Source organism: Rhinopithecus roxellana, chromosome 1 (assembly GCF_007565055.1).
Source record: "Rhinopithecus roxellana isolate Shanxi Qingling chromosome 1, ASM756505v1, whole genome shotgun sequence".
NCBI lineage: Eukaryota > Metazoa > Chordata > Mammalia > Primates > Cercopithecidae > Rhinopithecus > Rhinopithecus roxellana.
The window spans coordinates 32,488,854-32,507,465 of NC_044549.1; the positions used below are offsets into that span (position 1 = coordinate 32,488,854).

The 18,612-nt window shown below is 40.2% G+C and overlaps 1 protein-coding gene across 3 annotated transcripts in view; it reads left to right on the forward strand.

The window, feature by feature from the left end:
- The window catches only part of CD96 (CD96 molecule), a 108,464-nt gene that overhangs the window by 54,938 nt on the left and 34,914 nt on the right, over window positions 1–18,612 (forward strand). For all 3 annotated transcript variants that reach the window (XM_030940831.1, XM_030940826.1, XM_030940822.1), the window contains exons 7-8: window positions 2,078–2,266; window positions 8,114–8,206. In XM_030940831.1, coding sequence (XP_030796691.1) covers window positions 2,078–2,266; window positions 8,114–8,206 — 282 coding nt within the window. The remainder of the gene's footprint in view (window positions 1–2,077; window positions 2,267–8,113; window positions 8,207–18,612) is intronic.

The window sequence follows — 18,612 nt, forward strand, 5'->3', positions numbered from 1 at the left end:
GTGCTGGTGAAGCACTAGAGGAAGCCTACGTAAAAGAGTTGGCTCCTTGACAAGGCACATGTTCCCCAGGAGGATTAAAAATTCCTGGAGGAGGAACACACATCAAGACAAGCTCAGGTGATAATTCACAAAGCCATGTTTTTATAGGTAGTAACTATGACGGCCTCTACCAGAATAATCTCAGCTGTCCCTGCCTGACCAACAGCCATTCTCCTTTCTCCTGAGTCATTTTTCCTCAAAGTTCAATCTGTCTTCAATAACAACTGAGTCACACAACTCTTTCTGAATTATCTTTATTTTATTTTATTTTATTTTATTTTATTTTATTTTATTTTATTTTTAAGACAGAGTCTCACTCTGTTGCCCAGGCTGGAGCGCAGTGATGCGATCTCGGCTCACTGCAAGCTCCGCCTCCCAGGTTCACGCCATTCTCCCGCCTCAGCCTCCCCAGTAGCTGGGACTACAGGCACCCGCCACCACGCCCGGCTGATTTTTTGTATTTTCAGTAGAGACGGGGTTTCACTGTGTTAGCCAGGATGGTCTTGATCTCCTGACTTCGTGATCTGCCCACCTCGGCCTCCCAAAGTGCTGGGATTACAGGCTTGAGCCACCATGCCTGGCCTCTTTCTGAATTATTTTTAAGTGATAAAATTGAAAGCTTATGTTAATGAATGTATTGGTCACTTGATGCATTTTGAGATTATTATTGGTTTTATTAGTTTATTTTTAAAAAACAATTCACCTACAACAATGACAGAATACAATTCTAAAAATATAGGTTAAAAGTTATTATAGGCCAGGCACGGTGACGTACACTTGTTATCTCAGCACTTTGGGAGGCTGAAGCAGGTGGACCACCTGAGGTTAGGAGTTCGAGACCAGCCTGACTAACATGGTGAAACCCCGTCTCTACTAAAAATACAAAAAATTAGCTGGGTGTGATGGTGGACACATGTAATACCAGCTACTTGGGAAGCTGAGGCAGGAGAATCGCTTGAATGCAGGAAGCGAAGGTTGCAGTGAACCAAGATCGTGCCATTGCACTCCCGCCTGGGCAACAAGAGGGAAATCCCGTCTCAAAAAAAAAGTTATTATAAATATATTATCCTGTTAAATAAGCCCTGCACAGGCAAAGCGCCCAGATTTCACCACACTAGAGGCTAGATTTTGTGGTCAGAATTGCATAGGCACACAACTGCATTTAGCTATTACTTTGGTAAATAATTACATCAGAATTGGTGTTAAGAATCTTTAATGTGAAAAAGCTGTGAGAATCCAGAAAATTCTGACATATAGTGATAGTTGGTTTTACATTAATTTTCTGCTGCCTATTATGCTATTTGGAGGTTATACTAACATAACAGTTTAAAACAGAGTTTGATTTCTAAAGAAGACTCATGGGACCCAAAATGCAATGCTTACAAATCTACAGCTTATTTCAAGAAGAGGAGACAACGTAATAGAAATATTACAATATGCAGCATATCCTATCCTACACTTACAGCCAGGAGTTCAGAGAAGTCAGATATGAGCTCCTTTGTCCTCCCTCTCTAAGGGCCATAGCCAGACACACTTTCTCTCTCAGATCAAAGACTACTGATGCATATACAGAAGAGCTCAGAAGTGGGTAGTCCAAAACAGAGTCCCAACCAAGATTGCTTTATATTTTACTGGTCACTTAGGTATATTCCTGCAACATAACTAGACTCCACAGCAGAGCTCTCCCAAGGTCTAACCTAGACTAGGTGTAAATTATCAGTCTCACAGTTGTCAACAAACAATGCTGGTGAGCTGGAATAATCTGCCTCAAAACATTTTGGACACATGGTCACAAACAAAGCAACACTATTGATCAATATGTTTTATACCCTGACCATGGATCGATGACATGTAGAAGCTTGAGCAAACAGCTCAATTTAATTCCAGATCTGCTGAAATTGACCCTCACTGCAGAGAAGCTGCCATTTGACACTTTAGACTCGACATTACCATAAATGGATCATGCCGTGCCTTGGCATTATTGTATGGCTCTTACATAAAATGTTAGTGACTAACCATGTTCTTATCTGTCTGGCAGGAATATATATTACTAATGAAGAGAGAAAAGGCAAAGATGGATTTCTGGAACTGAAGTCTGTTTTAACAAGGGTACATAGTAATAAACCAGCCCAATCAGACAACTTGACCATTTGGTGTATGGCTCTGTCTCCAGTCCCAGGAAATAAAGTGTGGAACACCTCATCAGAAAAGATCACTTTTCTCTTAGGTGAGTTGTCTATTTAATAAGCTCAACAAGTATTTGACAAGACTGCCATAAATTCAGAATATCTTTAATGGGAACAAGTAAAATGCTTATCACATCCATAACATTTTAATCTCAGAAAACTTTCTATGTAACTCATAACTATTTCAAATTATCAAACATTTTTGACAAGTAGGACTCCAGTGAAAAGAATTCTTCAAATAAAAATAAAATAGTTGATTCATGTTTTCACAAAGAATTTCTGCTGAATACTGCAAAATTTTTGTTCAAATTTAATTCATCTAACTCTTAATTAGCTAGCATTTTTATTAATCCATCACATAATGAAAATTAATACTAATACTGATGATCAAAAAAGATTTAAAAGACCTTAAAATTCCTTCTGCATCCTTAGAAACATTCCATTATGTACAACATGTATACTTTTTGATACTTAGGAAGGGATAAGATGTGTACAATAAAAATACCATAAAAATGGGGATTGTATCTTAATAATTGTAGTATCCCTAGGTTCAAGCACAATATTTAGCCAATAGAAGACTTTTATGACTTGAAAATTGTTGTATAGGATTACTGTAGTTATTATATCATTTGACTAACCGGAGTATTTACTACCCTGAACCAGACAACATAATAAAGATTTTACTACATAAAAGATAAACTAATACCTCAATAAATACAGTGACAACAGATATGCCTCAAGAAAAATAGAAGTAATGACAACTGTCAAATATTCATATTTAACAGTAACCTTATAAAACGTAAATATATTTGCAAATCATTATTACAACTCTACAGGAGCATTAATCTATTTAACCACATCCTATTTTCAGAGATATCATAATCTATAACATACTCATAAAAACACAGAATAATTTAAGAAGGAAACAGTTTGTCTTTGTTCCAAGGGCCCAATCCACATCTTGGGTTCTGTCCAGTTCCTTCACAAATGCAGTGGTTGGTTATGAAGAATAGTGTATGCCCAACACAAATCTATCCCCACTACTCAGAAGCAGGTGTGATTCTGATGCTGGGGCATTGGCATCACTCCTGCAGCCCTGCCTGTGTGTCTGTGTGTATGTATATGTATATGTATGAACACATCTACCTGTGTACTTTGAGTTAATCATTCAGAAATTGTGATATATTTATATATAGCCTTACTCAACTTCACCTAATTCCCTCAGGAATAAGTCAACTCCTTCCTGGAAAGCTGGACATAATAGGGCTGCAGTCTTGGAACAATGTGGAGGTAGCTGATTCTCACACAGATCTGTCAGTAGCTTTGGCAGAATCTAAGGACGTGAGCTAAAGGATCCCAAAACTCAAATTCCTAAAGAGAACCCTCTTCCCATTATAGGCAGAACCGTGTCTGTAAAACTAATATTTTCTGATACTGAAACAGTGCTTGATTGCAGTATCAGAAAATAATGAATACCTTTTTAGGTAACAGGAAGAACACTGATTCTCATACTGAAAACATACCATAATTCCAGTTGTATAAGGCAGACCTTGATCTAGCATAATTTGGGGCTCTGAACAGGTGGTTAATTTTAAGTTGCCAAATGAGTCTTTATCCTTTGTGATCAAATATGAAAGAAAATCAATCTTGAGGAGTTCAATTTCTCAAAATTAAAGCTTACATTCTCATCCCACTCTGGAATCTATCTATGTGACTGACTTAGAAGATGCAGTCAAGGCTCTATAAAGCAATGTCATCACTGTATTATGTCTCCCTGTTGTTGCAAGCTCTTAAACACTTACTTCTACACATGTTCTCTGTCTGTGATGGTACTGCTGGATGCTTTGTGAACGCCACAGTAAACTTCTGATGTGTGGTGCAAGAATCATTGCCTTACGAACCTATTGTTGTAGACAAGATACTGAGATGAAGACACAGAAGAAAAATCTGCCATCCCTGAGTGCTACATTAGAGAAATGCTAAGAATATTACACAGTAGGAAAAAGTTTTAGTGAGAAAGGGGAAGAAGTTTTGTTCTCTTTGCTCCCTTTCGTTTCCAGAAAAGGGTATTAATGTTGGAGACTGTGAGGTAACAGCCCTTTGAGGTGATTCCTTCTCCACCTATGCCTGGTCTCCCAAGAAGCTCTAGCGCTCAGTGATCCCTATTCTAGAAAACTCAGAAAGGGCATGGGATTAGGGTTATGGTGATCAGTGACTCTTCAGGCAGCTCTCTGTGCACCAGGACCTGCAGAATTCCCACGATCCACAGTAACTACCACTAAGAAAAAAAGTCTTTCGAAGATATCATGGACCAGGCACGGTGGCTCATGCCTATAATCCCAGAACTTTGGGAGGCTGAAGAGGGAGGATTGCTTAAGTGCAGAAGTTCAAGATCAGCCTGGACAACATAGTGACACTTTTGTCTCTACTAAAAAAATCAAAACATCAGCCAGGCAAGGTGACGCATGTCATTAGCCCCTGTTACTCGGGAGGCTGAGGTGGGAGGATTGCATGAGCCCAGGAGTCTGAAGCTCCAGTGAGCCGTGATCATGCCACTACACTCCAGCCTGGGCAATAGTGCAAGGCCTTGTCTCAAAAAAAAAAAAAAAAAAAAAAAATCCTGCCGTGCTAGCCTGTCAAAATGTCTAAAATCATGGCAATGCTGAGTCTATTTTTGGCAGATTTAAAGAGCTGGGTTTCGTGGGTTTTGTTTTAGGGAGTGGGTGGGAGATATTTTGTCTTGTTTTAATCCAAAAGTTGAGTACAATACCCCCTGGGGTGGATAATATTTTGGTTGTCATCACCCTTGACAGGGATTTGTTTATTAAGTGGATTTCTGACTGTAGCTGTTGAGATCAAGACCTTTGGGATAGAAAGAGAGTTAAGCATTGACAGGCGTGTAGGTGTATGTGTGTGTAGGTATGCATGTGTGTCTTAGCATGTGGAAAGAGGAGTAACAAAAAGATATCTTAATAGTGGAACAGGAGGACCACTGCATATTGGTGTGGAAGATGCCAGACAAATACTTCCTGTTTCATGACTTCTCTCAGTGCAGCTGACCTCATACCCGTGACTGATCCTTCCTGAGAGTATCAGTTGAGAACTTTGATATGCATACAAATCACCCAGGGATCTTGCTAAAACACAAAAATTCTGATTAAGTAAGTCTAGGTGGGACCTGAGATTCTGCATTTGTAACAAGATCCTGAAAGAAACCTATTCTGCTTGTCTATGGACAACACTTTGAGAAGAAAGGACCTAGCAAACCCTGGGATTTGGCTTACTTCTAGGTGGACAAGATAAGGGCTTATACAAGCTCTGAGGAAACCCCAGAATTAAGCCAGTTGCCCTGTGGGACACACCCATGGCTACTGCTGCCCATGAGGTTGGTTCTGAGAGCCCTGCCAGGCCTACTCGAATGGACACACCCAGGAACGGATGAAGTGGCTTTAGGCGACAGCTTACCGTCTTATGACATTATGGTAAATGCAATGATCTGGAAACTGGCAGAGGTGTTTCTGCTAAATTCTGCATTTGGGTTTTGGGAAACTGTTTCTCCTTTTTAGGTTTTAACCACTCTTTTCATACCCCCTGAGTTTTGTTTTGACCAAGGCAGAGTTTCCACTTTACAGTCTAATCTAAAACTAGACAGACATTTTTAGGCCCCATATTTTATGTTGAATGCTATGTTTCACCTCTGTCACAGGACAAAGTGTTCATCTCAAAATGCACATCTTACAATAATATATTATTAATGCACTATGAGGCTGAACACCTCAGCTTACAAAATCACTTGGTGATGAAATATGGCAGAAAAGTATCCTAAAACTGAAATATTCAATCAATGAAAAATAAAAGTTTCCCATTGTGGAAATTGAGCATAACGTATCAATATCTTCTGTTCCAGGAACTGACAACCTTCTTCTGTAAAGGGCTAGATAGTAAATACATTTTAGGCTTTGTAGACTTTTTAATCTCTATCACAATTACTCAACTCTGTCACCTTAACACAAAAGCAACCATGGACAATATGTAAAAAAAAAAAAAAAAAAAAAAAATGGTAAAAACTGTGTTCCAATAAAAATTTTATGAACATGATTTCACTATAGGCCATAGTTTGCCAACCTCTATTTCAATCAGTATACAGAGAAAAACGTCCAGGCATTTATTTTCCAAGCCAATGCCCTGTCTCATTAAGGTAGCACTTTGGAAGATAATGCTTATGATCCACCAGCTGTCAGACACACACTTAATGCTGGTCTTCTTTCTTTCAGTGTTAAGAGTAAATTTGCATGCACTGATTCACCTACTTCCATTTGCCAGAATCCATAAATATGGTGCGGAACAAAACAGTGACTTCCCTTGAGGGGCATACACGATGACACAGAGTTATGAGGCATTTGCTAGGCTAAACACTGAGGGGTGAGCACATCACAAAGATCCCCAGGCTTCCTCAGCTTGAGAAGGTACATTCAGGGAAGTTTGGGGATAAGAAAGTGTCAGCAAACCACATGAATTAAGACCAAGAAGTCCCAGAAGTCACAGAGAGAATACTGTGTTTCAGAAATTGGGTTGAAACATTGCTTATTGGATAGAGGGTATTATTTGAGAGAGATGGAAAAAATGATAGGCAACATCAGGAAATTGGGAGTGTAATGACAGCTCAAACAATAATTAGACTTGTGTGTCATGCTGAAGAGTTCAAACTTATTTGGGATGTATGAAGAAAAAGGATGGTCATTTTGTTAACCAATCATGTACTTCCCATATGACTGTCCTCCACCTCCTCAGAGATTATTTGCACAAAAGCGTTCATATAGTGGTAGGTCAGAGCTAGCTATGAGTGCCACCCACAGCCAATGGCAATAGCAATGCTACTAACAGTGAGAAGAGAACATACATGCATCTAGCTTAGAAAAACAAATTCCTCCCACTGGGCTATGTGCTATCCAGTGACATAACGTAAGTAAAATATACTTGTCCCTTAAAGTACATTACAGAATAGAACCAATAGTTTAATTATCAATTAAACATCCAGATAATTGATGTAGTTCTTCAGATGTGTAACACTGTATGCAGTAACATTATATCTACAAACATAAAATCTTCTAACTTCAAAATCATCTAAGCACATTTAACCCACATGTTCCTAAAGTCAATAGAGCCTGCTGGCATTTGTAAATTGTCCTTCCAATAGGGCTATTTTTAAATACAGTAATGGAGATTTAAGGAATTGACATAAATGTAAAACAGAAGTAAAACCACATTCTAGCCTCTATTTCAACTCCCCCCAACACACACACACACACACACACACACACACACACACACACACAAGTTGTAGCCAAACAAAAATATTATGACAAAAGTTGACATTTTAGAAAGCAGAATAACATCACAAGTTTACTAATGTTACATCCAACTGGATAGTTGTATCATTGTTTCTACTCTTGCTGATATAAAAATTTTTGTGAGTTTATGGATTTTGTAACTACATGATTACTTATCAAACACTTCAAAATATTAAATGCTATAATAGTTTTACCAGGTCTTGGTAAAGTGTAACGTTTTCCAGGGAGCCCTTTCAGACCTCCCAGTCTTTATCGGTGCACCTTCATTGCGTTCCTGTGGCCACCTATACTTCCACTCTCATGGTATTCAACACAATGCTTGGCTGCCTAGTTTCTAGGCCATCGGCCCTTTAAGGACAATCCCATGTCTTTGTCATTCATCATGATATCCCACTGCCTTGACCATAATAGGCCCCCAATATATTAATTTGTTACATGATGAATAAATAAAGGAAAATGTATTTAGGAACTAAGGCAATACTTTATCTTTCTATTGCGATATTTTGTTCATTATAAATCTCTTTCTAATCCTTTCAGGTTCTGAAATGTCCACAACAGACCCTCCACCGACTGTTACAGAATCTACCCTTGACACCCAACCTTCTCCAGCCAGCAGTGTATCACCTACAAGTAAGAATGTTTTCACACTGAGCTATTAATTTAACCAAGCAGATCATTTAACCAAGCAGATAAAATTTCAGCAAACTTGCATGGTTCATGCCTGTTTCTTAGCTCTGACTTTTTTTCGGCTGAAATCGAGTTTTATTTTTTAACAGTTTTATTGAGATATAATTCAAGTCACATTAACTCGGCTATTTAAAATGTATGATCTAATGGTTTTTAGTATGCTCACAGACTTGTACAACCATCACCACAGCCAATTTCAAAACATTTTCATCATCTAGTAAAGAAACTCCTAAGCATATTAAAGTGTCATTCTCATGGCTTCAAAGGGTTAACATAACTTCCAAAATCCTTTACTTGAAGCCCTGGGAAAATTAAGGTCAATAAATATTCCGTGAGGAATTTAAATTCTGTATTTATTATTAAATAGGTTAATAAATTGATAGTCATTCTCCAAAACAATGTTCTCAGTGGGGAGTTTAAGAGATTGGCTGTAAATCGGGATAGGCCAAAGGAGGTTAAATCCTTTTACATTTAAATTTGTTCTGGTTCAAATTAATGTTGACGAAGTTGACTAGCGAGGACTATGAATTCAGCCCTCCCATCTGAGGCATCATTAATAATGGAGGTCAGCCTGGGTCAGCAATACTATGGCAAAGGAGTGGCAATGACTCTCAAAAGTTGTCATTGACGCAACACATCATAAATTCCCATGTCCGTGGCCTTTGTGTCTAACAAAGAACCATGGTAACTCTCTAATACAAAAAAGCTTATATTCTATGTAAAGCAGAAGTAAGGCTCTCATTTCTCATTTAATTAAAACTATCAATTTTAGCTCAAAATTGGAAATGGAATAAAACAAAAGCAGTCAGTAGGAATGAACAATTCCTTTGTCTGGTAACCTTTGGCATATAGCCTGCAGTCACTGTCACAGGTTGATACTTCTCAGAAAATGAAGCAAGTGGCAGAAAAGCTTGCAAACCACCCATCAGAAGTTTCACATCCATCTGATTTTCTCATGTTCTTAATGTTTTGTAATTTTTCTTTTCTTCTTTTTTTGAAGCCTGTTTTTCTTCTACTTTTAACTCACCACCGATAATAAACCACAGTTAATTATGGCATTTTTCATTCAACAAGTATTAGCATATTCAAAAATAATAAAACCTTAAATCTAGTATCCTGTGTATTAGTTTTCCATTGCTGCATTAAAAATAACTCAAATTTTAGCAATTTACAAAACATGTATTGTTGCATATGGTTTCTGGGGGTCAGAAATTCAGGAGCAGCCTAGCTGGAAGGTGCTAACCTGGGTTCTTTCATGAGGTGCAGTCACACTGTTGACTGGGGCTTCAGTCATCTGCAGGTCTGACTGAAGCTAAAGAATCTGCTTCTAAGCTCTAGCACATAGATGATCTCAGTTCCTCAGCACATGTTCTTCTCTATAGCTCTGCATACAATATGGCACTTGGCTTCCTCTGGACCAAGTAATTCAAGAAACAGAAGTCAAAAGCCATATTGCCTTTTTATGGCTTTGTCTCCAAAATTGCATGTCATTACTTCTGCTTTATTTTATCTACTAGAAGTAAGTCACTAGGTCCATCTTATACTCAAGGGGATGAGAATTAGTCTCCAGGTATCAAAGAATCTCTGAACAAATTAAAGCCACCATACCCTGTCATTTAGAAGTGTCTGCACATAAAAGGCAATGTGGTTTGATCTTCTTTATTATGGGTGGTAGACAGAGCAAGCATTATTGTTCCCACTTGCGAGACGGGGACATTGAGACGCTGAGAGCTTAAATGATCACATACCTAATAAGTGACAGTGTTTTGCATTCACACCACAGTCTTATGACTAAATTTAGTTCTCACTACATTAGATACCACTTTTTCTCCAGTTGGTCCAAACATACCATGAGAACAGGAACCATATTTGTTTTGCCTCCTAGCACAGAGTAGGCAGTCAAAAACTATTAGTTGAATAACTAACTGAATGAATGAAAGAATTAATAAGAATAAGGTCCCTTCACTATGTAGATGTCATTTAATAGACTATTTAATGCTAAAGAAAAAAAAGATAAAAATATATTTCTGCCTTCAGGAAGGTTGCAGTCTACTTGGAAGAGAAGGTATACACACATAAAAACAATAATTCAAAATAGTAAGATGAAAGGTGGTGTACTTTACAGAATTAAAATGCCCAGGGGGAGGTACAAACCAGTAAGTATTAGGCTTTGAAAATTCTTTATGAGTTCATGGGCTCAGAAAACGTTACCTGGGAGAGATGAAATAACTTGATCTTTCAAGTATATATTGTATATATTTGACTCAGTGGAGAGCTTGAAAGAACATTCTAAACAGAGAAAACAAAGTGAGCAGTTGTGCAGTGACAAAGATGTTTATGGGCATTTGAGAAAGCATCAGTAGATAAGCTTGGATCAAAGAGGTGGTATTGTGTATTGAAAACGCAGGGATGAAGACTGGAAAATGCAAACTAAACAGAGCTTTGATCCCCAGTTTAAGGACTCCAAATGCTATCCTTTATGAAATAGGGGAAGGACTTCATTCCACTTTATTTTAGAAATAAAGTAATATAACTCATTCATCAAATATTTATTGAGCACCTACTATATATCAGGCACCCTTGTAGGTGCTGTGAATACAGCAATGAACAAAACTGAAAAACAAAATGTCCTCATAGCATTTATATTCTGCTAGTTAAAAGCAGACATGAATTTCTTCTAGTTGAATTTTTATGGGGTTAGTCTACACACACTAAGTGCTTATATCAGTGCTTACAAACACAATTCATACTTCTGTGACAAAATTCAAAGCAAAAGAAAGCAGTTGTTACACTTAAGAAGCCTACAATTTAATATAGGTTTAGTATTAATGAAGGAAAGAAAGCACAGTCAAGTACCATATTTGTTTAAAAGCGGGGGGGGGGAGGTGCTACCTGATCTACTATCACACTAAGACGATATAGTTGGAAAGTCTATGCAGAATCAAAAGACCTCCGTAAAATAAGGTTCCACCACACTGGACCTGAGGATTGTGTTAGATAAGTGGTTGTCAACCAGGGTAATTTTGCCACTCCAGAGGACCTTTGGCAGTGCCTGGAGACATTTTTGGTTGTCACAAAGAGGGTGGGAGGGTGCTACCGGCATCTAGTGCATAGAGGCCTGGAATGCTGCTAAACATTGTACAACACAAGCCAGAACAGCCCTCACAACCAATAATCATTTGGTTCAAAATGTCAATAGTGCCAAGGCCAAGAAGCCTTGTTTCAGATCAAGGCTTAGGTGTAATTACAGTAGGTATCTCTTACTTTTCAAAATCAAATCTGGATTTCTGTCAAGATGGCAACAATAGTTTATGTGTGGAATAATTTTCTGTTTGATTTTTTATGTCAAAAAACTCACGTTAAACCAGTGGCAGATTATGTCTAAGTAAACTTATCTTTTTGGAATAATCACTGAATTACTATTGAAAAATCCAAATTTTGTCTTGGCAAACTGGAGGGTAATTGCGAAATCACACGATGACTTCCTGCCTCAGAAGCTGGTAGGATTCACCTTTGCATGTTCTTTGAAGAAAGGAAACGAGATGAAGCATGTCATGGAAACCAACTTCAAAGGCTGTGGTTTCATTCTAAATTCTAAGATGTAATGAGCTTTATAATCCAGTCATCATTACGAAGCTACATGTCTGGCTGCAAGCATCCAATTCTTATTTTTTCCTCGATGAAAGGATATTTTTTAAACAAATGTTGAAGGTCATGAAAGCAATATTCTTTAACGAGGGGAGGAGAACTTAATAACTCATAACAAACTGCAAGAGTTATCCAGGGAAGCCCAGCTCAATTCAACCTGAACCAATTAGTGTTTGCTGAGTCCCAACTGCATTCTCAGCGCAGTTCAAGGAAGACAGGCTGACAAGCTAAGTGGCGAGATGAGACAAGTCCATGTGGAACAATCAGAGACACTTGATGAATCCAGGGTGGGGCTGTTCAGACACAATTCAGGAGCTTCCATAGCCTTGAGGAGAGAGCCCTGTTGTGCTTTTCAATTCACTGGCTATGACTCGGCTAAGAGTTGCGTAACCTAAGAGATGCCAACCCGGTGTGGCAATCATCCAAGACACTTATTCATAAAACTCATAAGTATGGAGTGCCTACAATGTGTCAGGGACTTTTGAGGTGCTCGGATACAGTGATGAACAAGACAGACAGGGCTCCTGTTGCTTACAGAGCTTGTGATCCTGTGTGACCCATTTGCCTTGCCTCCTATTTTACTGCCCACCAGTCCCTTTCGCTCTGCCTCCTATTGTTATGTCTGCACATGACCCTTAGACCTGATGATGCTGATTTTAATATTAAGCCCTTTCTAATGACTTAGCTGGTCCTCACTATCTGGGTCTTTCTACTCCTGGATACTTAGAGTAAAACACTAGGTCCAGTCTGCCTCTAATCCTCAGCCAACACCCCAGGTAGACAGAACCGATCCTTGCCAAGTGGATGATCAGACACTGAGGGGCACAGACTAAAGGAAGCAACTGCCCAGGGGATGCAACAAAACTACTGATTTATGAGTAAGAATGTCAGAAATGGTGGGGGATCAACCCAGAAGACATGTCATTAGATGAGATTAGAAGAAAGTAATCAGAAGTTCAGCAGTTGATAGGGGTATTGGATTCTAATGTTAACAGGGGAATGCCAGAGAGAGTCTGCAAGGCAGTGAGAAGGCTCCAGTGATTTGTTTGTGACAGCAACTTCTGACCCCTTTGCTAGTCATGCCATGCCTGTGTTCAGGTGCCAACAGGGCACCTCAATTGCTGTTCAATGGTTTCTGCCGTTATCAATATGTATCTGCTGCTGAAAAGTAAGAAAAGTCAGTGAGTGCTGGGGGAAAGGAAGGGGAATCAGAGAAGTCTTCACACAGGGTCTGGAAGAAAATACTGACTCAGGTGGAAGAAAGATGAGAAATGGATCTTCACATTCTCATCATAAGCAAAGGCATAAAACAAAATGAGCACAGGACATGAGAAGACAAGCAGGAGTTCTGATATTGCTTGTTGGGAGAAGGCTAAGTGTTGATTAGGTGGGGTGGAACAAGGTAAAGATGAGCTTCAACCCATTTAGCCCCAGTTCATAGCCCACAGCCCAACATGTCTCCTTTGTGCTGGGCTGAAGGTCAGTGCCCACGTTATCCTAACCACGCAGATTGATGAGGCTGACTCAAATGTGTTTAGATGTAGCTGAAGGCTTGTGTTGTCCAGTTAATGTCACTACTGTGTTTAAATATCAACTAATGGGCTATGAATTGGGGCTGTGATCTGAACAACAAATAGCCAGTATGGCTTTTTTAGTATGTGGGAAAATGTCAGGAAAACAGAAGCTATGTATATGGTAGGTGATAGTTGCAAGAGCAGGGAGCAAGAAGACTAAATGATATAGATTTAAAGTGGTTTAAGTTTATTTTCCATGATCACAAAGGTGGTTAAAAAAGTGATATGGTCTGAACTAGAATGGGCATTGGTAGAAATGGAGAGTGATACAACAGGAGGCCTACCAGGATTGTTTGCATAAATGCAGGGGCTAAATAAAAGGTTTTCAGAGAACAATCATACAAGGACCTTTCCATTTTTTTCCTAGCAATTACATAAAAATGTTTACCAACTGACATGATTATATAATAACACTAAGCAAAAATATTAATATTTGTTGGTTGCCTCCAATATGCACATACTGTTCTAAACTAGTGAAGGTATTTTCTCATTGAATCCTCCCAACAACACATTACTTAGGTACTATTATTATCCCACTTTACAGATGAAGATACTGAGGCACAAAGAGGTTAAGTAACTCACCCAAAGTCAAGTAGAAAGTAGATGAGCCAGTATTGAGCCCAGACAGACTTCAGACCTTGAGTCCTACTGTCTCAGAGAGTACATGGTTGGTGCTGAATAAATGTCTTTAGACACTGAATAAATCCCTTCTAGTGTGAAGCTGTTATAGGTCTCACAAAAAGGTCAAACATGACAGCTATGCTTACATTAATCTCTTCCCTTTTTTAGACCAGTGTTTTCCTGAGACATGCAGCATCTGAGAGTGAAGCTAACATTTCCTCAGTTGGAAATAAGTTAAAGAAACCCCTCCTGCATTTGTAGCCCACCCCTCCCGCCATCAACACTATTATCATATAATTCTCACTGTAGGTATGAATCTACAGAATCCATACAAAACTCCAATGCTTTTTCTTGAATCCTAGGAAATTCTGTTTATCGTATCTTTTTCACCACCTTCCACCTGGGGTACACAAAACAGACTGTTGAAAGGATTTCTCTTTTTTCTTTATCTGTCACCTGTAAGTCAAGCTCAGCCTTCTTGATGACTAGTTTACATTGGATATTTGTCTATTCAGTTATTCCCCTTTGGGATGAGGTTCCTCAGGGTAAAAGCTATCGGATGACCTATTTTTCAGTTTATTTCATAATTATTGAGTATCTACAAGCTCACCACATGATGCGTGATGAGCTCTGTCCTGCTTACTGTCATCTTCCCCAAGGGAGTCCTGAAACCCTTTCTGGACCAGTAATCCAACAATACACATTATTATTCCCCATTTAGTCAGCACATGTCCCGAACAATCTGCCTCCCACATGAAACCAATTTTATGCAGGGTTTAGGTTTAGGTTTCACACCACATATCTCCTTTATGCTGGGCTGAAGGTCAGTGCCCACGTTATCCTGACCACACAGATTGATGAGGCTGATTCATATGTGTTTAGATGTGGTTGAAGGTCGGTATTATCCAGTTAATGTCACTACTGTGTTTAAAGGTTCTTTGTGCTGCAGGTAAATTGATGGAGAGCAATTACACATTTGTCCAGAAACTAGATGGATAAGTCTAAGCCTGTGCCATGCCAATAGGTGCTGTAGTGACAGAATGAAAGGCCAAATGGAAATATTTCTATTTTAGAAAATAAGTTAAATTTTTAGGTTCAGTTTTACATTGGAGTAAGGCAAAATCTTAGATGACAGAGTCTGACTAACCGGATAAGTTAATCAGCAGCTTGAAACTTACAAATACCTTTTACCTTTGTACTTTGTTGATTAAATAAGCTAAACTGGGTAGGTTAGCAAAAAACAATTTTTACTTTTTCCATTCTTCTCTGTTCAAATGAGATCTATTGAATAATTTTTCTTGGTCTCTAAAAGAAATTTCCAACAGATTACTTGGCATTTTGGTGATTTTCATATAATAAATGTCATCTGGTCCCTTTCAGCCTCAAGAACAGACTTGTGTCAGTAATTAAAAACTCTTGTCAAATGTAATGTCAAAACTCAAAAAAGTGAATTTAGTCCAGAACTTCTTTCCTCTCCCTTCCCCCAAGTGTGGGTCTAACTCAACTTGGAAAGACTGGGGTATGTGAGGTGGGGGTAGGGAAGAGACAGGGAATGTGTCTGATTCCCTGGCCTGGCTCCATCCTCTCCTCCACTCCTAGCTGCTGGCTTGGGCCCCCTTTATGGGGAATGGCATAAGAAGAAGAAGGGAGAGGTAGGTAAGGAAGGACCTTCCTTAATAGGCTGGCTGTAATCTGACTTAGGTGTCCTCTGGATGAGGAGAATAAAAATTGCCATGTTGGCTTCATGGGGCACACTGGCAGGGCTTTCAGAAATCCCTGACTGTCCTGTGACTGCTTCCCTTGGTGCAGGCCATGCTTCTCTTCTGGTCTTCTGCTTCCTTCTCCCTGCAACCTCTAAACTTCTGAAGGTCGGCTCCTCTTGGGGAATTCTTTGCTCCTCTAGGTGTTCTTCCTGAGTGAGATTATTTTCATGGCACCATATTATGTCTGGAAAAATATGCACCTTTGCCTATTTTATGGGGGAAGTGCTCCTCTTCACCAGTGTGGCCCTGTCTCTCTTCTCCGTGCCCATTCAGAGCTGCTAACCAACCATGGACTCCTCATGCAGCCTCTCCAGCCTGAGTAAGGTACCATGCCCCTTTGTCCTAAATTCCAGGACACACAGGTCAAGAGATCTGAGTAGTTCTCCCAGATCCACACTTTACTTGGTCTAAAGTGAAGGAGCAGATTCTTCTTCATCTTCTCCATGAGGGAGGGCCTGATGCACAGGACCCTTCAAAGGAACTCTTAGCCAAGCTGCTCCCACTCCGTCACACAGCTCTGAGGTTGATGATGGACCAGCACTGACAGGTCCCACTCCACACTGCCTCGCATGTCCTGCATAGGTGGGCTAGAACCCTGCTTTCAACGTGAGGTGGCTTGTGCCCTGTGCTATGGTTCTTAACCTTTGGAACCTCATCTGAAATGAAGGTACAAGGATTCCATTTAAAAATTTTGTTCTGCATGATCCATTGAAGAGTTAAAGGAAATAAAGTGAAAATGAAGCAAACATGATGAGGTGATGGTTAACGCGCTGAGAGGATCCACAGAAAGCTGTAGTTCTTAGCAATAGTGTGATGGATAGAAAATAAACACTGAGTTCTAGAAGCATTGACCAAAGGTGAGGATGCTTGAGGAACATGAAGGGAGACAGGAGAATGGAAAAAAGGGAAAGCTTTCATGTGGGTGGTTCCTTCCTCTAAGGGTGATTAAAAGCAACAGAAGAGACTAAGCAAACAAATTACCTACATAGCACTTGGTTCACATAAGTGTCAACATGATGTATTCTATTATTAGACCCTCTAAATCCATTCGGAAATACAGTGAGAACCCAAGGTAGGAAATAGAATGGCTGATTAACCAGTCTGTCTTTGTCTAAGGGGTGTGTGTGGGTGTGTGTGTGTGTGTGTGTGTGTGTGTGTGTTTTAATAAAAATAATATAGGTTTAGAATAAAAGCAAATAATCTAGGTTTAGAATTATGTGTATCCACTTGAGACAGATACTGATGTAAACAAAACCAGGCTCACAAGGACCAAGGTCTAGTGAGGGGAGGAGGGAAGTGGACAGTAAAGAGGAGCAAAAATCTACAGTTAGCATAAAAAGCCACATTATACCCTACTTGTTATATCCCCCATGACTGCACTCTCCCTTCTCTTGCTTTGCTCAGTCAAGCTGGCCTCCTAGCTTTTTCTTTAGCATGACAGGGTTTCTCTCATCTCAGGGACTTTTAACCTCACTTCCTATGCCTGAAAACTTCTCCCCCCAAATATCTACATGGATCACACCCTCATCTTCTCAAAATTTTTGTTCAAATGTCACCTTCTCGATGAGGTACTCCATGACCATCCTATTTTAAATTGCAGCTGCCTCCCACCCCACTTCCTGTTCTCCTTTTTTGGCTGTATTTTCTCCATAGCACATTTTAACACCTTCTGTAAGTTACCTGTTTGGCTCCTCTCCACACACAAAAAAGTAAATCTGATGAGGGCAGTGTTTTTTATCTTATTTGTCTACTGATATAGCTGTACCACCTAGAGCAATGATAACACATGGTTATCAATGTGTTGATAATTCAGTAAATGTTTTTTAAATGGAGAATTTTTTTAAGTACAAAAGAAAGAAGAGATTAACAAAGGAAGGCTTTAGGGAATGCAGAGGATATCTCCCTTAAAAAAAGCCATCTGGCTAGGGGTGACGTCTGGGTAGTCTTATGACAGGAAGCTGAAAGGTGATGGTGGGACAGGAAGAGAAGCTACCAAAGGCCTGCTATTCTGGGCGGTTGTATGCTACACATCATGAGTGAGCTCTTCCATGACTAGGCCCTGGTTCTGATGATGCATGCTGCAGTAAGGCTAACTGCAGTTATAAGGCCACCAGAATGGAATAAATATAGTCTTTAGTGTCAGACAGGCTTGGGTTCAGTTCCTGTCTCTGCCACCTACAGGCTCTGTAGCCTAGAGCAAGTCATTCTGATGGCAACAGCTGCCCGACTGGACTAGCTGCTGTGAGGATGCCAGCTGCAGAGAGGGAGGCGTGACTGGGACTGTGGAACCCGTGGAGGCTGGGAACAGGAGGGAGTCTGCCCCCTACTGACTTGGTGGGGTAGGAGCCCTGGGCTCTCAAGGCAGCTGTAGCCACCCAGCTGCAGTTCCGTGCCCTGGCATCCCAGGGCTCTCGGGGGCTGGGAACACCCCCACTTCTGCAGGCTCAGAAGGGCCTTCTTCCACTCCCTGGACTCTTGCCACTCCTAGCACCTGCTCCAATTTCGGATCAAGGTCGAGGTTCAGCCCAGGCACTGTCACAACCTAGCCAGGTGTGTGCACACTTGGGGCAGCACTGACACACCAATCCCCCACCTTGGCCCCCTCCAGACTTTGGGCGCCAAGGAGCACAGGAGGAAGGCAGCAGGTGGGGGTGCGCTAAGGGCAGCTGGATGCAGGCCTGCAGGTGCCCTTTGGTGCAAACAGCCTGGGCTATGGAAGGCATGATGACAGTGGGAGGCTGAC